Source organism: Poecilia reticulata, linkage group LG22 (assembly GCF_000633615.1).
Source record: "Poecilia reticulata strain Guanapo linkage group LG22, Guppy_female_1.0+MT, whole genome shotgun sequence".
In the NCBI taxonomy this organism is placed as follows: domain Eukaryota; kingdom Metazoa; phylum Chordata; class Actinopteri; order Cyprinodontiformes; family Poeciliidae; genus Poecilia; species Poecilia reticulata.
This window is the reverse complement of record NC_024352.1, coordinates 20549062-20573083: the sequence shown is the minus strand read 5'-3', so window position 1 is coordinate 20573083 and position 24022 is coordinate 20549062. Positions and strand designations below refer to the sequence as shown.

The window sequence follows — 24022 nt, the reverse complement described above, 5'->3', positions numbered from 1 at the left end:
AAAATATATATATATATATATATATATATATTTAAATTCAATTATGTATACATTTCAGTTGCTATCAAACAATGCAGTATGCTCAAATAGTTATTCATAATAGTTTAAAAGGTGTCTGTCAAAGGAAGCCCAGCAGACTGCATCGAGTCACCAATTTGTAGCATTCTGGTCAGGTTTGTTATTAAGAATTGAAAGAAATTTTTGCTTTTATGGCATTTTACAGACAATCCCATGCATGAGTGCAGAACAGTCCTTGTTAAACCACTCTGGACAAAGTAAACATTTTTTAGGCTGATACGACATCTTTACCACTCCACTTGTTTAGTTTCCTCATTCCTGAGAGATGTCACGTTTTCACCTGAAAGTTCTTTGACAGTCAGCCTTTTGCAGGCCCTAATAGGCTTTTTTTGAGTAAAATAAATGGTCACTTTACTATGTCATTATACTGTCTGTTTTGTTCCTGCAGCCAAACTTTGGAGCCTCTTTACACATTCTGAAGGTGGAGATCGGAGGAGATGCTCAGACTACAGGTACCTTGTTTAACGGCTTAATTTTTGCAGTTGGAGTGACAGCATGCGATTACGTTTTGTTTTCTCAATGGGGGCTTCATCAGATGGAACAGAGCCTTCATACATGCACTACGAGAACGATGAGAACTTCTTCAGAGGCTACGAGTGGTGGCTGATGAAGGAGGCCAAGAAGAGGAACCCGAACATAACGCTCATAGGTGGGGAAATGTTTCAGATGTACCAACCTGGGAGCTGAAATAGACAAATTTATGACCCAAAAGTGACTTCATGAAGTGTAAAACGGTGTGTTACACATGGATAAACTCTGTGTTGGTGCAGCGTTACCCTGGGCGTTCCCCGGCTGGGTGGGCCGTGGGAAGAACTGGCCTTATGACTTCCCAGATGTCACTGCAGCGTACGTGGTGAACTGGGTCATAGGAGCCAAGAAATACCACGACTTGGACATTCAGTATATTGGGGTGAGTATTTCTTATTATTATTACAGCACTGGTAGATCTCCAATCATGGCTGAAGGTTTCCTGACTCTGGTTTAATCCGTTTCTGTGTTGGACTGAAAAGCTTATGAAAATGTTTGTATGAGCAAATCAATCAAGTTTCTGCGAAGAGTCAGTTCTCACAGAATTGGTTTTTTTGGAAGATCAGAGATTGTTGGGAGATTATCAAGATCATACTAATCTATCAAGATAAAACTGATATTCAAGTTGGAGTATTATTTGCTGCACCTTCCGGCAAAGTGATGAAGACTATTGCTGAGATGGAGAGACGATGCCTTTAAACACATCTGCTCCAAACCCTACTTTTAAGTGCTTATTAGAACAAAAGCAGGATTTCGGATGGATTTGCACATAATGAAATAATGATTATTATTTGTTTTTGTCATGAATTAAAATTTCAAACTAATAAAGTTGTTTCCATTAAATTGATCTGCATCTGACCAAAAATATGAAAGCAATATGAACTGACAGCACAAAACCTAAAGTTACATGATTCTGTCCAAACATTCACACATTTCTAGAAGTTTTACTATTTTTTGCTTGTAAATGTTTTGATGGTTAAAATGATCCAGTTGGATTATTATGTGAAATATATTTAATTTAAAAAATATATTCTTAGGATCTCAGTTGAAACTAGGCTAGTTTGAAGGGGGAAAAAAAGGAGAAATTTGACAGAAACTGAAACATTTTGTTGAATTTTTGTTTAGCAAAACGTCATGTTGCCGTAAAATGTTCTCTTTTTTTTTCCCGTTTAGATTTGGAATGAGCGGTCGTTCGACTCAAAGTACATCAAGGTGAGCAGTTCTCCATGCATGTGATAAATGTGCATGAGCTCAGTCCACAGTCACGCATCTGGGAAGAACAGCCACTCGCATTGAGCTGAGACCTTGGTGAAGTTCCTCCTGAGAACGTTTTCTTCTCGCCAAGGTTCTGCGGAACATGCTGGACAACGTCGGTCAGACCGACGTCGGCATCATCGCCGCAGACGGAGACTGGAGCATCGTTAAATCTCTGATCGCTGACCCACACCTTAATGACTCAGTTCAGGTGATTGGGTAAGTAGCGCAGAACTCCTCCTGTAAACTCAGCCGTTCGGAGTTCGTTCAGACTGATTGGCTAAATTGTGACATTTGGAGGGGAAAGCTCGATTTCGTTTGGGAGGTTTGTCTCTGAGATTCCACCTGCTCAGCTGACTGTCGGTGGCTGTTTTTCCGCTCGACTGTGTGACACTAACACATACTGAACGTCGTAAAGCTAACAATCGTATGAGCATGTTTCTGCTCTTAAACTCCATTCTTTCTTTGCTGCCGTCATGGAAAACCTTGAACACATACAACTATCTTCTGCTGTCACGTTTTGATAATCATCAGTAGTTCGCCTGGCTTTTCAACAAACAGACTGGAAAGTACCAAATTAAAGTGGAACTCAAATTGGCAGCAGGAGTTTTACAGAGTGATTATTTCAGCTTTGATGATAATCTGTACAATGAAGTTCAAGGTAATTGGTTTGAATCTGTAACATAAAAACTAAAAGCTTGATAAACCAAAAGAATTGGGTCATTTCAGAGTTTGGAAAACCTCACCTAACCACGCTGTATATAGAGAGAGGAGTGTATTGCTCTATTAGTAAAACACAAGTGTTACTTGTGTTACTAGAGTTGCTGAATAGCTTCACCTTCATCTGATCAAGGCAAGGCTTTCCAGTCAAAGTCTCTGTAGAGTGGATGAAACTCCATGGCTTTTGGTCGCATGTTGGTGACACCGTTATTTGCTCTTTGTGAGGCCTGGTTTTATTCAGCTCCTCGTCCAGCTTTGTTTGTCACAGTTTTAGTTGTTTTAGACATTTTAGTCACTGCTTTGTCTGTAGATGGTGGCAAGTTTAGCTGTTTTCTTGCTGCCATTTCCAGATGTGTCACTCAAGACAAATTTGAATTCCTTCTACGTTGATGGAGAAAAGAAAATCATGGCTTACAGATAAAGTTCAGAGATGCTATGATCAACTCAGAAAACCAACGTATACTTATTTTGTTGTGATTGTGGTGATGGTATTTTTTGTTAAAGCAAGTATTTCTTATCATGGTCTTTTTTCTCACAAAAGATACATTTATTTTAGGGTTTTTTGCTTCCAGTTTGTGTTTGTCCCCATAAAGTGAGATGAGTTTTCCATGCCGGCAGCAAATCTTTAAAACTGAGCGAGGTGTGAATGTCACTCTGCTCTCCGTCTGTAACTCCACCAGCTGCTGCGGTACACTCTGGACAAGACTGGTTTGGAGTCGGTCCGGATCGTAGCCAGCGATAACCTGTGGGAGCCCATTACCGTGTCGCTGACGCTCGACCCAGAGCTCAGCAGCGTCGTAGACGTGATAGGGTAGGCCGTAGTCCGATTTGTTCCTGCTTTTCCGCTCCAGGGACTGCTCTAACAATAACCTCACTTCTGCGTGCCAACATGCATGACAGCTCTGTGGAATGTCTCAAGGAAATTCCCATCATATTCCTTTAGTTTACTCAACATGTTTAGGCTAGAAATCATCTTAACCTCTTTTTATTTTACTTCGTTCTATTTTACTGTTAATAATCTTGTTTGTTCTGAATCAGGGCTCACTATCCGGGAACTACCACAGTGCCAGAGGCCTTGACCACAAAGAAAAAGCTGTGGTCTTCGGAGGACTACAGCACCTTCAACGATGACGTGGGCGGAGGCTGCTGGGCGCGGATCCTCAACCAGAACTACGTCAACGGACAAATGACGGCGTAAGGCACACGGAAAACCCCAGCAATGTTCCAGAGATGAGAGCAAAGTCATATTCATGTGACAAATGGCTCAGAGTGTTTTGACTATGTTGGCAGCTCCTGAGACATTGTAACACCTGCTGGCTGGTAGAACTCTGCAGAAGACTCAATAGCACATTTCAATCTAAAGTTTGTATGAAATGAAAATGTGCCTCAGTTTATCCAGTAAAGCCAGTCCCATCTCATGGTTTCAGTCAGAGGGGATGAAGTCAGGTTTCTATTGCAGCAACTCTAAACCTTGTCATTACTATGCAGATGATCTACTTGTATCTGAAGCCTGAATGCAGTAATTCCCTCCACTCTCTACTGGATTGCATTACTGCTGTCGAGCAGCGGTTGGACCAGTATTGTTTTTTTTTTTCCATCTGGATACAATGCATCCAGAATACTGGATGCATTGTATTTAATGGCAACTTTGTTGCAGTTGTCATCGCTTTGACTTTTAGTTTAAAGAACAGCGGTAGTAACTTTGCACTTAAAAATTGGCCCAGTCGATCTGAAATGGTCACACCTGTCTTCTAATCATATCTTAATTTTACCAAAATATGTTTTCCTGTTGTGATATTAATGGATGGAGCGACTCAACCAGAGTCCTGACAAAGATCGGGGTGATGGCAAGGAGGGCCGATTGCACTAACTTAGAGTTTTGCATCAGAATAGTTTGAGGTTGTTGTACTGCCGTTCCTCCCTTCCTGTTTGCAGTCTGAACAACTGAAAGGATTTAACAGATGAAAATAAAAGTATACTCTGTGTCCTGCAGAACCATCTCCTGGAACCTGGTGGCCAGTTACTACCAGGAGCTGCCGTTCGGCAGAGACGGGCTGATGACGGCTCAGGAACCTTGGAGTGGAAACTACGTGGTGGAATCTCCGATCTGGATCACAGGTGTGTCACGGTCAGATACTGAGACCCACATGAGGAGTTTGGGCTTTTTCATTCCTAAAAGACAAGCTCCCTAACCTTCAATTTTATGAATGATTTCCAAAATATTCCCCCTAATCTCAGCCCTGTTCTCATGGAAATGTTCTTGACCTTGCTATAAAATCCATCCAACATTCTTAGCGTCTGGACCTAAAGGAGTTTCTGTGTTTTGTCCAATCATATCTTATTCTTCCTTCATTTCTCAGATCTGGCCTAGTACAGAGTCTAACATTATGCTGCGGTTCGATGGGTTTTTCCTAACTTCCAGCATTTGTTTCTTGAAGATGTTCAGTTTTATGTGTTCCAGCTTTTGGAACGAGGTTCCAGAAATGATTCCAACTTTTCAGTGTCGTTTCCTTGCAGCCCACAGCACACAGTTCACTCAGCCAGGATGGACATACCTGCAGACTGTCGGACACTTCGCTCAGGGGGGAAGTTATGTGGCCCTGACAGACGGGAATGGAAACCTGACTGTTGTCATAGAAACCATGGTGAGTTAGTTCTTGGCCTTTACAGTGATCAGCACCTACACGATGAACTCTGGATGGAAAGCAAAGTCAGATAAAATGAATCGTGTTTTTCTTCCTCAGACTCATGATCACTCCATCTGCATCAGACCTCCTCTCCCTCCCTTCAATGTCACGTCCCAGAATGCAACATTTCAGCTGAAAGGCTCCTTTGTAAGTTCTAATGAGCTCCTTCTATGTCTGATGAAACTCACTGAGAGACGCTGGTGCCTTTACTCTCTGCTGCCTTTCTTTCTCCAAGGCCTCCATCAAAGAGCTGCAGGTGTGGAGGTCGCACTTTGACTTCAAGGCGAAGAAGCACTTGCTGTTTGAGAAGCTGCCTCCTGTGAAGGTTAACAAACACAAGCTTGTTAACTGTGTTTCTGTGAAGAAATGGATGTTGGGGGCTGGCCTGTATCCTGAAATGTTTCTGCCCCCTGCAGATTGTAGATGGATCATTTACTCTGAATCTGGCTGAAGATGAAGTTTACACTCTGACCACCGTCAGGACCGGACAGAAAGGGAGCTTCCCTGAGCCGCCACCTTCATCCCGCTTCCCTAAAGCCTACAAGGATAACTTTGATATTCGTAAGTACAGAATCACTCGAAAACAAAGTTAGTATTGTTTCCCCAAATATTAGTGTTGCATGTCAGAATTTGGTTACATTTTAAATGGAAGCAACAGAATACATATGTATTATATTGCTAAACCATATGTATATATGTTTTTATTTACTCCTCGTTAATGTTTTACATGTTTATCCTATTCAGTTAATTTTTGCATTTTTATTTTTGTCCATGAAACTGCAACTAAACCATTTGATTTATTTTTTGTATGAATTTTTGTTTCAAAGAAAGCTGTATGTGTCTTTTTTGGGGGGGGATGTTATTAAATCGCTTACATAGTTCCTTTTTTTTTAAGTTTAGCCAAGTCATAAAAATGTATCCTTCAAAAAACTTGTACAGTTTATTTCCTTGTTTTTACTAAGGAAAGATTATTTTTATAATGGTTTATGTCTTCAATATTTTTGAGAAAGCTTATAAGAATGTATTTCAAATAGAAGTAGCTTTATAATTAAAAATGAACGATTTCCACTCTTTTTTTATTTTATGTTTTAAAATAAAATTTTATTTACCTCATGCCAATTCACAACAAATGTTGTCTTGAAGTACTTTGCATTGAAACGATTTTTTTTGTAATGATGCATTCCAATTGATACTAGTTAGTTTTCAAAGTAAATAAAATATTTCAGACATGAAAAAATCTGAAAAAAGTATTACTTGAAGTGTCTTTAAAAGTTTATACTGAGACAACAGAAGTAAACTAAAAGTATATCATTATACTTTAAAATGAAATATTCACTATTGTCTCTACAGATTCCTATTTAAGAGATTTAAAGATCATTTCTATAGTTGTTACTTTGCGTCTGTGCAGGAAACCCTCCGTTTTCTGAGGCCCCTAACTTCGCCGACCAAACTGGTGTGTTTGAGTACTACATTAACCTGACTGACCCCGGACCACATACCTTCACGCTACGGCAGGTCGTGACGGAAAGACCGATCACCTGGGCAACGGACGCCGATCAAACCGTCACTGTTATCGGAGACTATCAGTGGTAAGACAGCGCTGTGATCGCCACTGCTCAGTTCAGAGACCTGCATTTAGAAAATGAATCCACTGATGTTTGTATGACAGGCAGAACATGATGGTCACCTGCGATGTATTTATGGAGAACGTACAAAGCGGTGGCGTGTTCGTGGCAGCCCGGCTGGATAAAGGGGGCCAGTCAGTACGCAGCGCTAAAGGAGTCTTCTTCTGGGTGTTTGCCGATGGATCGTACAAGGTTACCAATGATCTGGGTCAGTTTTGTCCTTCGTCAGTGCAGAACAGAGTCCAAAGCACAGGCTGTGATTTTAATGTGCTTTTTTTTTTTTTTAATACTATCTTTGATTAATAGCTGGACAGTCGGTGCTGGCAGAGGGACAGTCAGGAACAAGACCTTTTGATTGGCACAACTTGTCCCTTTCTGTAAAGGTGAGAAAATAATTTAACTTGTGATGAGATCTTTATGTAACAGCTTTTTTTTTTAGGAGGGAGACAGATGCCAGATGGTTGAATGTCTGTCTTATTTTATTTTATTTTTTCCATGCTGCAGGGTCAGAGCGCCTCCGGAATGCTGGACGGACGGCAGCTGTGGAATGTCACCGGAGTTTCTTCACCGAAGAACGGCTGGGCAGCAATCGGAACCCACTCGTTTGAACTGGCTCAGTTTGATAACTTCAATGTGTTGGCAGAGTAAAGATGGAATAGGGAAATTATTCTTTCTTGATTTAAAACTTTGGAAACTTGATTGACTTTTGCACAAATGAAGAGAACAGGAGGGACGTAATGATGGAAAGTTCACTGGAGCTCTGAACTTTACTGCTTAATTAATTTTGCACTGCTTTTGTTTTTGATTTTTATGTTTTTTTTCACGTTCAAGGGAACAGAAAGACTACACTATGAGGTGTTTAAGGATTTTTTTGTCTGAACTGCATCACCATGAATTATGTTTCAAGATGAATGTGATGAAGCCATATCATTCTGGAGGATTAACTCATTAAATGTCACTGTTGGTGTTTAAAAGACTTTTGCCTGAATTTGTTTATTAAACATTTTTACCTGTAATGTTGAGATTATGCAATTAAAAATAATTTGTTTAACATTTTATTTCCATTTAGGCTATACAACTTAAGTTACATGTTCTTTCCTCTTCAGCTTCATTTTATCTATTGAAATCCATTCAGTTCTGCTTGGACACCCCTGGGAAAGATGTGTTATTGAAGGCAGTTGTTTCTATATATTTCTGCTAATAATAATGTACTGTAAAACAAATTTTTGTCTATTTTTACCAATAAATTCTAAGGTAGCATTTATTGGTGTACAAAGGACGTGGAAAATGTAGACCTTCTTGATATAATTGTATTTTTTTAAATATAAATAAAAATCACAAATAGATTTTCCATCACACTTAACATGTGGGGCCCTGAAATATAATTTTCTTGAACATGTTGTTTTGAAGAGACGATTGATTCTTGTTTTATAACAAATTAAGGAAGTCTAACTTTTGCTTAAGCGGCAGTAGTACTTATTTTAAGTTTGAGAGCCACTGTTCTTAGGGAAAAACTAGCAACGTCAAATTGTAGAGATATGACTTGTTTTTCGTGATGTGACGTCTACGAACGATCAAACTCTTTTGAACGGCTCTTCAACATGAACTATAAGTCTCGTGTCTCACTGCAGTAGCTACTTTATTCTATTAGTCAAACTAGAAAAAGGGGCTGAACGTATGAACACAGTTTTTGTCACGTTGTGGCAGCACGGTTACCTGGCTGCTACACTGATGCAGGTTTCATGTAGCATACAACACTTGTGAAAAACATGGGTATTTTATGATTTTTTTTATTTTCTAAAATTTTTGTTTTTTTTACCTTAAACTTTTTTTTTAAACTTCACCCGCAACAATACTTAAGATGCAACCAGCATAAAATGGTCTGCCCTCCTTAGAAAGATGTACAACTCAAAAATGGATAATTTGAGTGACTTTTTGAACGTTTCTTTAAAGTAAAAGGATCCATGAGCTTCGGTTCCTTTAAAAGAGTCGCAAGTCCCATCACCTAGTTAGCGCGTTCGCTAGCGTACGTTTCGTCGCCATGGTAATAGTCAAACTTTATAAAGTAATATGCCGCATAAGCACAAAGCGACTCCTAAACGGGTCTTTATCAACAACGTCGACTCGTATTCCTCCAGGAACATCGCCAAGGTATTGAAACACTGACCGATTTTGTTTGCTTCTCTTTATTTTATGTTCACGGAAGATTAAACGCCGCTTGGCTTCGTTGTAGCAAAAGTGATACGTGAGCTTGTCCGCCATATTGTGAGTGTCTAATTGCGCCTTGGAAACCTTGTTTTGTCTCCGAAAAAGGCACTAAAGTTTACGTTCTGCCAATTTTAATAAATTGGCTTTATATGTAATAGTTAATTTTAGATCTGAGATCTGGTCTGGAGATAATTTAAAATCTGCAACACAGAAATACGTCAAAGAGTCAGGGAAGTGTTTCTCAAATAACGATAGCCTTTGTTTTAAATAATATCACTCAGGTATAAAAAAGTGACTCAAGAGCAATAAAAAAAGTATTTGTTGAAAAGAAGACCTTTTGACTTTAATGTTTTAATTATCCTTTTGTATTCAGGAGGATAAAAGCGTATTTTAAAATAGTAAAAAAAAAAATAGCAAGGAGGATCTGTTCTTCTGTCTATGATTGCCTGTTGTATAGTTCCTATGTAAGGCTCTTCTAAAAGTCATGGATGAAGACGAGGAAGAGGAGGAGGCGGAAGGGGAGGAGGGTCACCTGAATAAAGCCTTTCAGGTGGTTGGAACTGTCTCTAATCTGTCTGATGAGCTCCCGCCACACATCTTGGAGGAATACTGTGTAAGTAATCTGAAACAAAGCTGTCCCGTCAGATGGCTTCATGAGGTAGAACCTCACTGACTGATTCTGATTTTATTGGGTCTTTCTGAAGCATCCTGGAAAGGGACAACTGCTGTCAATCCTGATGGAGTGTCAAGTTATCATCTACAACATTAGCCAGGATGCCAATCAGGTGGAGGAAGCTTCCTGGGCTGTTAAAGGTAACCTTTCATTTACAGTGGTGCTGTGTCATGAATGTAATTTTAACGCAGCAATTATTACAACATTTTGATGATAAAGGATAAATATCTGAGATCTTGCTGTGGGATGGAGCAACTTCTTCCAATAATTTAATTGCAGCGTTTAATGTTTCCTTTCTGTGACCCCGTTACTATTTTCCCCAACATTTCTTAAGCACAATTGTCTCTAAATTGAAATGGGTTTTTTTGCGGGTATTGCGGGTGAAGTTTTCTTCTTCCTTTCTCTCTATTTCCCATCTCTCCGGCACACTTGATGTCCAGGCATCCATTCAAATTCAAATCTAAAAAAATAAAAATAAATAAATAAATAAAGATCCTCCTTCTACAAAGTTTAATTCACGATAACTGATGCGATAATCAATAAATCCAGCAGGATTCATTCTTGTGTTTCATTCACAGCCCTCCATGATCAAAGAGAGGATGCTACCAGTCCGAAGATCTTCATCCTCATCTCCACTGTGATGACGTGGGCCAACAGTATACCACTGGATCCAGTCAGTCACTTTTAATTATGCTCTACCTCTATTCCTGCTTAAATATTTAATCTAATCTGGATGTAATTATCCTGCAGAATCTTGTCTCTGTGTTATTCTTCTTCCATCCCAGGAAGACCCGGAGCTTCCCTTCACTGATGAGATTTTCTACTGCAGAAGAGCTCATCCCAGCTTCAAAAAGCACATCGACCTGGAGAAAGTAGTGGTGAAAGCCGGCAAATCTGTCCGTTCCCATTTCATCTGTAAGGTCCTGGTTCACTTTCTAGAGGATGAGTGAGACTGACGGTGTTGGGCGGGTTCTGCTTACAGAACAGAGAGATCTTCTCCACCTATGTGGTGGCATCCGGCCTGCAGTACGGAATGGGGGAAGGAATCTTCCACTTCTTCTTCAAGGTCCCATCACAAAGGAAAACACAACTCTCCACTGTTTCAACCCCGACATACATTCATTCTACTGAGTGAACAATGCCCCCTCCTGGCCACTGTTAAAAACTTCTCAGCTGGAATTGAAACACAATCCAGATAAATCTAAATAAAGACAAAACCGGAGTTGCAAATGTTGGTTTATTTGACTTAATCTGTGACATTCTATATGCTTTTAGGAGTCGTGGCTGGGAGAGGTATCTAAAATATCCATATATGGACATGGAAAGAACATCATTCCCACCATCCACATCATCGATCTGGCCAGGTTAATCTTCTAACCGGATGTGGACAGACAGGCAGGTCTCCGGATAGCCGTCATTTTGATGACTCGTGAGTTTCCTTTGTGTTGCAGCGTGGTCCAGAATGTGATCCAACATCAACCCAGACCCTACTACCTGCTGGCTGTGGACTCGTCAAACAACAGCATGGAGGAGTTGGTGAAGGTGAGAAATGATCCAGTACTGATCCAAAGTGAACAGCTTCAGAAACCAACTTGTGTTTGCTGATGATCCGTCCAGATTATTGCCACTGTCCTGGGACCTGGTAAAACCGTGAAGAGGCCTTTTGAGGACGTCTACCTCAACCCAGAGTTAACTGTAAGTTATTTTAATGCCAAAAGAAGAAGAAGCTTGGATTAAACGTAGACACAGAGCCTCTCCCTGGAGCAGACCTGCTCCTCTCTGGATGGTAGAAATCATTCCTGACGGCTCTTTTATACCTGACAGGTGACAGAGATCGATTCCCTCCAGGTCAACCTTCGGATGGAGGCGGTTAACGTTGAAAACCTGTTCTCCGTCCACTGGCATTGTGAGGCTGGTCTGGTGGAAAATGTGGACCTGGTGGTGGAGGAGTATCGACTGTCTCGAGGGCTTCTGGTGGGGTCCGATGTGCAGATTCAACCTCACGTGTCATGGAGCTGCTCTTGAGCGGCTTGGTTGTGTGTTTTTCGCAGCCTCTGCGGGTGTGCATCCTGGGTCCTCCTGCAGTGGGGAAGACTACCTTGTCTTCAAAGATCTGTAAGCACTACAAACTCCATCACATTACTGTGAGGGACACCATCTATAAGGCCATGGCCGAACTGGTGAGTCGTCGTACCGCACCCTTATTTTTAAGTATACAAAGAGAGTTCATGTCTGAACTCTGTTTGTTTTCTCGATCAGGAAGGCATTGTGAAGAACCCAGATCCGGATGCTGAGGAAGTCGCAGCAGAGGCTCAAGAGCTGCTCAACATCCTGAACGAGTCCATAGATAGTGAAGGTTCAAGCTTTCTGCAAAAAATTGTTGTAGCACACTTGCTTTTTTTAGTCAAGTTTGGTAAAACTGACTTATGTGTTCCAAAAAGTCATGTTTATAAAGTGCTTATTTTCTGGTTTACATGTGAGATTAGTGCTGGAAAATAATGAATTGTTTAGATGTTTTTTTTTACCAGGACTGGATTAATTTGAGGTGGTTTAATCCAGCACTGAGATTTTTCCTGAATTTTTTATTTTTTTTTTACTGTATTTTACTGGCAATTGAATGCCCTTAATATACTTATATTGAATATAAGTTGCACCCAAGAACTTTGAAGAGAAAAAAAAAATCAAGTCGTACATACATAGGCCACACTTGCTGCAGGGGTCTAGATTATAGCATGAGATAACACATAAAGATTTTCTAACTTAAAAAAATGCGTATCTGCGACGTACACAAACACATTTCCTTATATGTTTTTTCCAAACAGTACATGCAGCACAACAGCTTAAAAAAATAAAATACAAAGCCTACCAGGAAAAATCATTTCTTAGCAGAGATCTTAGTCCTTTTTACACAACTCTGAGGACAGTCATATTTTGCACAATAAGAAACAAGAGACGGCCTGCCGCACCTCTCCTTTTTTCTCCCAGATATTTCAGAGGAGCACCTCAAGGTGTTGAGGGACAAAATGACGTCCAACAAATGCAAAAACCAGGGTTATGTCCTTGATGCTTTTCCCAGCTCGTATAAGCAAGCTGAGGACCTGTTTGAAGGTAAGAAGGACATGCTGCCTCTACATGCATCTTTGCAGCGCCTTGCAAAGTATTCATATCCCTTGAACTTTTTCACATTTGATCTTATTTAGAAAACATATTTAATTTGAATTTTACAATGTGTAAAGAAGTGCATCATTTTCCGTTCTGTTTAGGAAGCAATAAATGCAATAATTTCATTTTTTGCAGAAGCTACAAATGGAAACTTGTAAGGTGGCATTTGTCTCTACCAGTTTTGTACACCTCCTGGTTGAGATTTTTACTCATTTTGCACGCGGCCCATGTACAGAGGCCTCAGTCTAGCTGGCACGGGTTTGAGTCTCGGTCCGTTGTTCTTTGCTGCATATCTTCCCCCTCTCTCACAACCCTCTTTCCTGTCAATCTACTGTGAAATAAAGTTCAAAAAAATCCTTGAGGGGAAAAAAACACTGATTTTTTTTCTCTCTCTGGGATAGGGCACCAAAACTGGCTCCATCCCAGAGGCTCTTATTCTTCTAAATACGGCCCTGGTATTGATGTTGCTATTTGTTTTCTAACCAACCTCTGAGGCTCTCACAAAGCAGTTAGATTTATAATATGACATAATCCCACTCAAGTTGACTCCATCTACTAATTAGACAACGCGGTTGCACTCAGTGGGTATGAACACTTGGTCAAGGCGCTGCACATGTACAGCAAACAAAGAATAAATCACATCTTCATCTTCAGACGAGCAGGACGAGGTCTCCGAAAAGTTCACACCAGGTAGATTTGCTCCATCATCATTGGTTTGTTTTGTCAGGCGACCCTGGATTAACACGGAGCTCCTTCTTTTGGCTGCAGAGTTTGTGTTGCTTCTGGACGCCACTGAATCCTTCCTGATAGACCGAGTGGTCAACCTCCCCGAGGAAACAATACAAGACCTCGGCTACGAGCCGGAGAAGTTCCTAAGCCGGATGGCCATCTACAGAGAAAACATGCAGGATGAAAAGTCGGTTCTCAACTATTTTGAGGAGCTGGACGTCACCCCTGTGCTCTTGGGTAATGTGATGAAGGACAACATCCCGTGTAGAGATGCACGATCTGATATTGACATTTGTATCAGTTCCGATAGTGAACAAAATTCTTGATTGGTTATTGGTGACGATAAGGTCAGATTTATTCAGTCTAATTCCACACTTTGTGCTCTGAGTGACGTCATGCTTTATTTAATTTACAATTTGCCCCTTTTGAACCATTAGAAAAAAAAAGTTTGTTGCAGTTTATTTTCACACGTTTGACTAACGTAGTCAACCTGTTGCACCTGCACCGACTGAACAGATTAAAGTTGTGTTGTTTTAAGCTTATGAAGCTGTTGGTGTGTTTAAATATGCTGTACTGCTGCACATTTATAAAATACATTTGTAATTCAGTACATTTTTGTCGGTTTTAAAAGAAACATTTTCAGTCAGTACAGCACTGTTTTTCTGTATCGGATTGCTATCGGACGGTACTAAACCTCAGATATCGGTACTGGGTGTGAGACAAAGTGGATCGGTGCATCCTTAATCCAGTGTGGCTGACTAAAGGAAGGATTCTGTTGTTCAGTTCACTTCCTTGTGTTTCAGAGGCCACCAATGGCGAAGAACCCGCCACCTCGCTCCTGATGCATAAGATCTTCACCACACTGGGCCCCCCTAGAACATACAGTCCCAGCCCTCAGGAAGTGGAGGAGGAGGAAAGGAGAATAGCAGAAGAGAAGATGAAGAAAGAGGCAGAGGAGAGGGCTGTGGAGGCGCGAAAGGAGGAGGAAGAGGCTAGGTGCAGGGCTGCACGCTGGGAGGAGTGGGTAGGTGGACATGATTCATCAGACTCACGTCACGTCAGTTAAGAAATCAAACTGCTTCCTGCAGTTGGTCTATGTGGTGCACATGAGAAGCATCAGATGTAAATGGGAGACAGTTGTAAAGTGAACAACTTAACACCTCCGCATTATTTAGAAACGTCTGCCGACTGTCAGCCTTCAGAACCCTTAAACACATCCAGTCCGATGTTTGTGTTTCAGACTCAGACTTCAGAGGAGGTGAGGATGCTGGAGGAGCTGCACATGGCCAACCTGACTGACCAGATGAGAAGCTATCTGATGAAGACCATCATGCCAACGCTGGGAATGGGTCTGATCGAGTGCTGCAGAACGCAGCCGGCAGAGCCGCTGGACTTCCTGGTACTGCTCGGCTTCACAAGTCGGTCACTTTTCTGAACGTCTGCTGCTATAAGGGAGTCAACACGGAAAATGAGCTTGGGCAAGATTGTAGGGGAAAATTCAATCTAATGGGAGTTAATTTCCCCCCATTGGATTTCAATTTCCAACTGATAAGAAAAAAGAAGGGAGATATATTCATCTACAGCATGTACAGTTCTTCTTCTCAGCTGTCAAAAAGACAAAAGCTCCTTTCTGTAAGAACTGAAGCTGGTTGAAAGCTTCAGAGATGTTAACAATCTGACTCCCAGATGCCAGGAGGAATCTTATTCTAATGTTCTAACTGAGACTTATATTTTTATAATCTCAGAGTGGAGAATTGGAAGAAAAATTATATTTTCAAAGATTATGAAACACAAGAGAAACTACCAGCGCTTTACTAAGTACTCTCAGGTTAAGTAAAACGACCTATTTGGGTGATGCATTTTGCTGTGTCTCGTTCCAGGCGGAGTTCCTGTTCCGGAACAACCCGCATGACCACCCCCTGAGTAGCGAGGACTCATCTGAGAACCCTGATTTACCTTCTCTGCTTGATTAAACCGAACATTTATTTGTTGAGGGAAACCTGGTTGAGTCGTGGCGTTTATCTCCCACCGGATGTGAGCGGTGTTTGGACTCCTGAGTACCGGCCGTGACTGCAAAACAACAATTTCAACGTGTGCGTGAATCCAGAAGCTCATTAGAAAGTTAATTTGTTTAATGAACTCGGGAGCAACGACGCTCCAGTCATAGCTGCTCGGATTTGGCTGCAGATATCTGGGACGGAGAAACGGTGCAAAAGGCAGCTAATTTGCAGGTCTCTGGAGTTCCCACTCACAGCTCCAAAGTGTTCATAATTAGCCGTATCAGAAGCCCAAATAATTTCATTGAACATAATCGCTACGCAGGGAAATTAGAGAGAAACACTGTGACAAACAACACAACATGAAGAGAAAAGAGCAATTCACTTTCTGTAATAAATATGTCGGCACAATGTTTGAACGGCTTCATGAGTCTCTCTCATCAACTTGTTCCTGTAAAATACGTGTTTGTTGCAAACAACACACCATACATGACCTTTGCAGAGGTCATGTATGGTCATTTACAGCCAGGGAGCCAATTCAGCAACTTTAAAATGTTTGGCGTGTCACAACAAACACCTGCTACCACCTGCCAAACTGCCAAGCACAGTGGTGGAGACACGGTGATGAGGGCTTGTTCTGCTGCCACAGAACCTGTGTGAATAGAATAAAATATGCTTTATTGATCCCCAGGGGAAATTGCTTAATATTTTATTATCTTGATAAAAATAATAATAATAATAATAATAATGGAGATCCCTGGAAAAGATATGGTCTGAAAGGGTTCTCTCATCTTCCTCCTGCTGGTATCTATACAGTCTAATGGATGCTTTAGATGTGTCCCTTCTTCAAACGTAACTGATGAAACAAATTTAATGTTTGAATTGACCAGATTTATTCTGTATGTCCACTACGGGGATTTGACTCACTGACTGATTTTAACATTCTTCTTGAGCTACTTGTAATGTTAATATAAACATTTAGTCCAAGCTTGAACCATCCGAAATACGTCAAAATCTCAAAAGACATTTAAGCTTGAAACTTTTCTTTGCACTTTACAATTCTTCACACTAATCAGATCTGAGTGTATTTCTTTTTGCCATTTTATTTCCAATAATCAAAAGCGACTACATGTTCACAGAGCTGAAACTCTGCTTATTTAATGACCCTCTCGCACCACTAGGTGTCAGTCTCAGATCATTTGTTGGGTGTTGGGTTTATGACGGCGTCTTCTCAGGAGAAGATCAAACTGGGAAAACCGGGTAAACTCTTTGTAGATTTGTCTCTGTGATGTTTGAAATCCCACTTTGTTTTTTTTTTTTTGTTTTCATCAGATCATTTACATCCCATTTTCCTCAGTTGGACTGAATCCAGCCTCACTTATGCTGGTTTCTGTTTCCGAATAGCAACCAATCCAATGAGTAACATCCCTGAGCTCAGACTGGAAACATACCAACACCTACATACACACTTGCACAAGAAAGATGTGTTTGTTGCTTAGAAACAGTCGGCCTGCAGTTGTAACAAGAGCTTTGTTCCTGAACATCATGTTGTTTCCTCTATTGTTGAGCACATGATTTAAGTTTTGTACCAATACTCATCCAGTTTGGCTTCCAGAATCATTAAATAAGAACGTTTTAGGGTCAGTGGCAGGCGTGGGGCTATGGGGAGGGCTATGGGGGTGGCTGCCCCCCCAGTCGGGCCAGATGGGGGGCCTGGGTTTGGAGGTGCCAGAGAGGGAGGAATGGTTTCAAGTCACTTAAATGTCTGATTATAGACAGAGAAAGTGCGCCCTCGCCTGTTGAGAAAGGTGTACTTATTGTTAAACTTACCTTCCCCAATGGAATATATACTAGTCAGACCCAATGGCTGTTATACTCACGGTTTAGCCGAAATGCTTCCTGGGTAATAATCAAAAGGGAAACACGGCAACCCCCCCCACACCCTCCGCTCAACAGTTTCCAGCAGTAAGGGGCCCGCTGATTCGTTAGGGGCCCGGTAATTGGCCCCGCCCCTCGGCCCGACGCTGACTTGTTCCGCTAGTGGTCAGTGGAAATCAGAATGTTGTCTGTCACACACTCCCTCTTTTCTCATGCCAAATTATCAAAACATTTGATCTGAAGATAGAGTTTGTCTTACAGGTCCTAGATTATTATATGTAAAATATCTGTGTTCATGACTGAATGAGCAACACTGAGGGCAAAAATAGACTACAGGTCCCGTCAGGAAAAACCAGGCTGTTCATCTGATTCCAACTTATTTCCATACAAAGAAAATAGCATCAAACGAACAACAGGAAAAATAAATAAGAGCTTACCAGAGCAGGGACAATTATTCTGTTAAAAAAGTAAATACCATATATTCAAATAAACATATCTTGAACTATAATAAAAGTAGAAAAAGGTATTTTTGCACTGCTCTTATGTAAACATAGGAGTAGGCTGAATATTCCTTGTTAATATTTATGTAAAGACAGAACAGGAACATACAACAAGCTCATGAGACGAAACACAATACTAGGTTTAAACATTCAGATCCAAATTCTGGTTTAAAATCTAATCACTTTATCATGTTCCAATCCATGTTGGAGTAGTTTTGACTCATCAGTTTGTGTTTTTGCTTGTAGCAAAAGGGACTCATGACTCTACGTAGCTGTAAAATTATCATTAATTAAGACTGAACCCATGAGTTATTTTTTTCATAAACTAACAATTAATTTGAACAACCTCAAATGGTGACCCCAATCTGAGCACTAAAATCCATCATACACTCTGCTGCTGCAGTATCAACGATCACAGGCAGCTGGATTAAAATCAGATCTTAATCCTTAAAGATAAAACACTTCTTCCCTTTGAGACTGTTGAGTCTTTACAGCTCTCTGGCAGTCAGGCTCTGTCCAGTTCAATCTTTAGCTCGGTAAAAACTTAAATCGGCTGTAGCTCTGCTCTTCTCTAACTTCCTCTCCGGTCAGCTGTTTCTTGAAGGTTGGCAAAGTAACAAGGTGCCTGCAGGGATTCCTGCCCTGCTCTTCTTCACTCCTGATTTTTCTGGTTAATGAGTGGCCAGGTGTTACTCCTACAAGCAGGCCAACAGGAAGAGAAGCAGTCAGCTCCATCGTTACAGGTTGATGGTTCTATGTCCCACTAGCCCAGCAGGCCTCTGGGTTAACCTGAGTCACATCTTAGTGGCTGTTTAACGTCATCATGATTTCTGGAAAGTTTTTTTGTGAAAGTAATCTTTTGTTTTTCCTGCTCAAAATATTGTTTTCCCTCAAAATTGAAACAAAAATGATGAGCAATTATAAAGATGGAGTCAGAGACCTTCACAGGGGGAAGAAAAAAAAAAGTCTAAATATTCTAATGGAAATTTCTCCAGCTGCATATCTAAATTTCTGGACACTCCAGTGAGAACTGTTGAAGCCACAATCAAATAGAACAAACATCATTTTACCATAAACCAGGTTGGATCATTTTTTTCCTTTGATGGAGTCAAAAGATTTGTCCATTAGTCAAGAAACACTTGCAGTTTTAAGGAAAACCTGAAACTAGCACATACAGTTTTCCCAAGAAAACAATAAATATTGCACCCAACTTCAGGTACCTTTGTGCATGAGACTCCACTGCTGAAGGAAAAGCAGGCCAGTCAGTAAAAGCCAGTAAAAACCAGAAAATTCAATGAGTGTGCAAACTGTTTCAGAGCTCTTGTATGTTTTGAATCACATCAATCAAACTTTAAATTACCTGACAGCATATTAACACCAACTCAGCTTTGTCTGTCCTATACCGTCATTTTTAACCCTTAATTTTACTTTAAACCCTTTTCATCTAACTCCTTTTGTGCTCATCTTTTAGCTATTTGACTGTTTAAAACTTATTTACTAGTAAATATCTTCTAATATTAGATAGGGAATTTGCTGTCACTGCTCCTAATTTGCAGTATAACTTACCCTTCAACATTAGATCTGCCCATAAAATTAAACACTTGAAATAACTCATTAAAACGCATGTTCATTTTTTGGCATTTACATAAGGCTTGACATTGTAGCCAACCTGTCCTGTCTGTTTAATTGATTGTGTTTCATTTCTATGTGTTTTTATCAGCTGTTTCAAGAATACTGTACATCATTTTTTTTGCTGCGGTTAATAGCTGTTTGTCAGGCGCTTTATAAATAAATTGCGGTTGACATTGACACCGAATTGTTCCATCTGACGACATCTAAATGTTTGATGTTCGTTGTGGAACATCAACAAAACAAACCAGTAAACAAGAAGAGCATCCTACACATGATTTAATCTGCAACACGGAATAAAAAAGACAACCTATTGGTGAGAATTAACTTCAGGATCTTGCAGCGCCGTCACCTTGCTTTAAGTTTCTATTCACTTTCTGGTTTCTGGTGTTTAGTTTGCCCCTTCATGTGACAGTAAAGTTTTGAACCCGCTGAGAACACAGATCCAAGCTGTGAGTTTGGAGAACGAATGTAATAAATCAAAGGTCTTCACTGCTGCCCAAAGACAAGTGTGTGAGCACCCAGAGGACGCTTTGAGGGGCGGATTGGCCCCTGCCGAGCCCCTGCCTCAGGACGGATGGATGGAGGGATTGTGTTGACAAGGGGGAAAGACAAAGAGGAGGAGTAAGGCGGAGAAGCAGCCACACATTCAGCAGGGAGGCTGAGCGCTGCAGCCAGAAACTCATCAAAGAGCTGGAAACACCTCCAGCAGCCCAGTAAAAGCAGGATGCTCACATATCTGTGTGTGTGTGTGTGTGTGTGTGTGTGATGGATGGATGGTGTGTCGAGGGGGATGTTTGGTTCAAACATTGTTCATTAGTAAACTACATGACTGTCCTGCCTGATTGTTGAGGCAGAATATCAGATGGTGATGAGCGATTACTGATCCGACTGTCAGGAAAACTTCACCTTCCCTTCCTGCATGCTGGGATCACATCTGAGCCGCAGTCTGTGTCACACAGAAACATTTCACTGCACTCGGTGTAGGCAGCGACTTCATGTCTGTACCACGGTCACACGGTCCGGATGTTCAAAACGTCACTGGTCAGACTGGATGGAGAAAATATGGCAAGTCCTAAACGTATTTATTCAATACCCTTACCATAATAAGGTGTTCTTTTTCTCTACTAGTTTAACTTTCAGTCGCACAATTTTAACACGTTGACGTACAAGTTGACTCGATACAGAACTTAAATTTGCTACAAAATTCTGCATTTATAGTACTAGCAAGACTTTTAAATACTCTGAATAATTAGTCCAATTGATGACTTGGTCACACAAGTTGACATTATTGACTGTATTCATTATGTATTCACCTACAAAGGACAATAAAATAACTCATTAGTCAACTAGATGCCCTTGTAGACTCACTATATGTTTTACCTCTTTTAACTGTACAATTGGTCAAATATAAGTCAACTATAGCGAATCCTAGTATTCTTGAAATACTAGAGGAGAACAAAACCTGACATCAAGGATCTGAATTATATACACAAATGGCTTGCCGCCTTATAGACTCCTCTAAGCTAGACAATAAACTGAAGCCTCTTTATAAGCATCCAGAAAAACTGCTTTATTTATCAGAAATATATATCTGTGTCTGGACTTCAGTTAAAGTTGCTACGAGTTTTTAAAGAAAAAAAAAAGAAAAACATTATTGAGCAGCACGAGTTAGGTTTTAAAAAATCTGAAGGAAACTTTTGAAAAATCTCCTTCCAGGAAAAATTTATAATTCTCACTGGCCTCTTTAAATAGAGTGTCAACTTCTTCTGCAACGTTTCCATTTAGTTACTGTTTAATGCATTTTTATTTTAACATGTTTTAACTTGTCTGGAATTAGCAGAACTCTACGGCATTTAAAAACCTCAGACTTGTGTGATCACAGGAACTTTATTTGTGGAAGTCTTCATGATGATGAAGGAGTCTTACCACAAATGCTGATAAGCTCCCAGGATCAGGTTGGACCGGGTTCAGGCCCCGCAGGCTTCAGGGAGGGTTTGGACTGAGCAACCAGCTCTGGGGTCAGACTGGCAGGAGGAGAGGGATGTTGGGAAGGTTCCACCTCCCACTCTGGTGTGGGAGGGCAGTGGAGTGTCATGTGGGAGGAGAGTGAGAATGTATTCATGTTTAGGTGTGAAGTTCGTAGATCCTCTCGGCCGTTCATCTGTTCTGCAGCCTTAAGACCACGGCAAGTGTGACACAGGCAACCTGATCACCTTATTGACATTCACGTGTGATTACATAGGTGTTTGGAAGATATAATAATGGAGAAAGACATGACCTACGATACAAAGATGGAGGAAATCTAATAGAAAACATTGTCATGTTTACACACACACAAAGCAAATATGTAGACACCTTAAGTGCCATTTTATGAGCTGTTTAACAGGAACCATGAGAAAGTTTTTTATTTTTATTTTTGATGGCCAAATTTAAATTAAATACAGGAACCATTAATGGAGACAATTTTTTTTAGAATAAATTCTTTTGATGATTCCCTGGTGAATACTCTGATTTGCCAAGAATGGCTGATTCAGCCACAATAAGCTCAAACATTCTAGATTAAATTAGAAAAAGGAAAAAAAAAAGGCTTTTTTATTTAAGGCACCAACTCAAGCTGAAGCTATCCTTTCTTAGTGCACTTATACTCCGTAACACAGGGGGGCGCCAATTCCCAATGAGAGGATATATAAAAAGCAATGACAAACTGTTGGAATGGCGAGTCACGTCACAGGAACAGGCACTGATCCTGGGTATGATCTGCAGCCGTGGCAGACATTTTGAAATAATCACCAGTCTATGATGGAAGAACAAATGAGCAGAAAAGAAGTGAAAAACTTTTGTCAAAGTTTTTAATGATTCATCCAAATTTACAAGTATATTTTTACATTTATATTTTATGTTTTGTAACATCAGTTTTCCCGTCAGATTATTGGAAGGAGTCATTTTGAGTCCACTGTTTGGTCTAAATGCAGCTGTTTTGAGATGAACAAACAGTAGATCCTTCTCAGGTTACCTTTCAGTAAAAACATCTTACGTTTCGCCCTGATTCCTACGTTTCAGACCAAACTATGGAGAACAACAACTGGATCATTCATGCTGACTTTTAGGAATACTACAGTTTAGCTGAGTGGACATTAAATCTGAGCGTGTCTGTGAACCAGAATGTATCACGCAGAAAAGACAAGTATAATCGGGCAGATTCTTCTATTTTCCAGCCCATCCACATATGAGTAGTATCTGTATGTGTTGAATGGCTCATTACTTTTAGAGGAGTTATTATACTCATACATGCACGAGTCAGATGTTTTAGACTCTAGAGCATCACTCCATGTTCATCTCTCTCTCTCTCTCTGGAGCCGGCTGGCGTTGGCGTTGCAGCGCTGGGTGATCTCTGCCTGGAGCCTCTTCTGAGTCTCTGTCAGAAACTCGTCCTGGTGGTCAACAGGAAAACAACACAGTCGGTACTGGTTTAAATGGAGGCGCCGTGCTGATAGTTTTAGGAGTAACCAGTCAGGTCAATAGGGAAGATGTTCTTTTGCTCTTTTAACATTCTGTTTGTCCAATTGAAAGTGTCTGTTTTTCACTAGAATTTATTAGACTTTTATTAAAACTATGTTGAAGATAAAGCTCAAAAGAAAATCCATTTCAGAGGATATTTTTATCTAAATGAGTAGCTGAACTATGATAAAGTGATTCTGTCAACTGAAACGATTTATTTCAATGAACGACGTTTTGTTAGAAATGCCTGATTTCAGTCTATAATATCAGGAAAGTGGTTTAAAATAATGAACCACTTTCATTAGCTCAAAGAAAGCTAAAAGCTTTCTTTTTAAAGACAAAAATTATGTGATTTCTCTGATATCAAATGTTACTGTATAATACATGTGTTGTGCTGGACATAAAATAGGATATAATTCTAATTTCTAATGTCTAGAAAAAATTTTTGGAACAAAACTTTTTTCCGTTAGTACAATTAGACTTAAGAAATCTCTTCTTTATGTAAATCAGGAGATGTAAAAAAAATAAAAACATCAACTGGTTTGAATAATAAAATTCTTATCCTCAATGGAAAACTAGATGTTGAATATTTGTATTTACTTTAAATGTAAAAGGCTGATTTTTTTTCCCCAAAGTTATGCTAAAGATAAACATTTCTTTTATATAAAGCAAAAAAGTCAGAATAAAAAAAAAAAAGCTAAACTTTATGTTATATTGTCAGCAATATGTGGCTTAACTTCTGGGAATTTCTCCTGTGTAACTGTATGTAAATTCAGGCAGCATTTACTTTCTATGTTCTTCAGCTTTCAAGCCAACTTAAGTTAAATCAGAACATGACTGTTTGCTGGCATTC

The 24022-nt window shown here is 40.2% G+C and overlaps 3 protein-coding genes across 7 annotated transcripts in view; 2 read left to right on the top strand and 1 right to left on the bottom strand.

The window, feature by feature from the left end:
* Nucleotides 1-7868, top strand: part of galcb (galactosylceramidase b) — a 9108-nt gene extending 1240 nt beyond the window's left edge. The window contains exons 3-17 of one of the 2 annotated variants that reach the window (XM_008400128.2): nucleotides 467-530; nucleotides 614-727; nucleotides 849-988; nucleotides 1780-1818; nucleotides 3261-3391; nucleotides 3619-3774; nucleotides 4574-4698; nucleotides 5098-5225; nucleotides 5325-5414; nucleotides 5503-5592; nucleotides 5684-5828; nucleotides 6676-6856; nucleotides 6937-7100; nucleotides 7199-7275; nucleotides 7397-7868. In XM_008400128.2, the coding sequence (XP_008398350.1) occupies nucleotides 467-530; nucleotides 614-727; nucleotides 849-988; nucleotides 1780-1818; nucleotides 3261-3391; nucleotides 3619-3774; nucleotides 4574-4698; nucleotides 5098-5225; nucleotides 5325-5414; nucleotides 5503-5592; nucleotides 5684-5828; nucleotides 6676-6856; nucleotides 6937-7100; nucleotides 7199-7275; nucleotides 7397-7540 (1788 nt within the window). In that variant the 3' untranslated portion in view covers nucleotides 7541-7868. Of the gene's footprint in view, nucleotides 1-466; nucleotides 531-613; nucleotides 728-848; nucleotides 989-1779; nucleotides 1819-1951; nucleotides 2080-3260; nucleotides 3392-3618; nucleotides 3775-4573; nucleotides 4699-5097; nucleotides 5226-5324; nucleotides 5415-5502; nucleotides 5593-5683; nucleotides 5829-6675; nucleotides 6857-6936; nucleotides 7101-7198; nucleotides 7276-7396 lie in introns of both variants that reach the window. The other variant, XM_008400129.2, reaches the window with a different exon arrangement.
* A 1056-nt stretch (nucleotides 7869-8924) lies between these two features.
* Nucleotides 8925-16076, top strand: ak7b (adenylate kinase 7b). The gene is made up of 18 exons (XM_008400130.2): nucleotides 8925-9043; nucleotides 9558-9713; nucleotides 9805-9913; nucleotides 10352-10446; nucleotides 10559-10669; nucleotides 10756-10839; nucleotides 11049-11137; nucleotides 11225-11315; nucleotides 11391-11468; nucleotides 11598-11747; nucleotides 11825-11953; nucleotides 12033-12129; nucleotides 12759-12881; nucleotides 13590-13625; nucleotides 13704-13901; nucleotides 14468-14688; nucleotides 14905-15063; nucleotides 15545-16076. Exons 1-18 carry the CDS (start codon nucleotides 8963-8965, stop codon nucleotides 15635-15637), a joined length of 2100 nt encoding a protein of 699 aa, XP_008398352.1. The 5' UTR covers nucleotides 8925-8962; the 3' UTR covers nucleotides 15638-16076.
* Nucleotides 16077-22518: 6442 nt separating this feature from the next.
* LOC103458972 (protein phosphatase 1 regulatory subunit 37) overlaps nucleotides 22519-24022 on the bottom strand; it is a 40448-nt gene continuing 38944 nt past the window's right edge. For all 4 annotated transcript variants that reach the window (XM_008400134.2, XM_008400131.2, XM_008400132.2 and 1 more), the window contains one exon: nucleotides 22519-23102. In XM_008400134.2, coding sequence (XP_008398356.1) covers nucleotides 23004-23102 — 99 coding nt within the window. In that variant the 3' untranslated portion in view covers nucleotides 22519-23003. The remainder of the gene's footprint in view (nucleotides 23103-24022) is intronic.

Excerpts from the sequence above, each read along its gene's own strand:
- ak7b (XM_008400130.2), top strand. The coding sequence starts at position 8,963 with ATGCCGCATAAGCACAAAGCGACTCCTAAACGGGTCTTTATCAACAAC. Across the intron at positions 10,447-10,558 it reads ACAGTATACCACTGGATCCA|GAAGACCCGGAGCTTCCCTT; the intron begins GTCAGTCACTTT and ends CTTCCATCCCAG. Across the intron at positions 11,138-11,224 it reads CACATCATCGATCTGGCCAG|CGTGGTCCAGAATGTGATCC; the intron begins GTTAATCTTCTA and ends TTTGTGTTGCAG.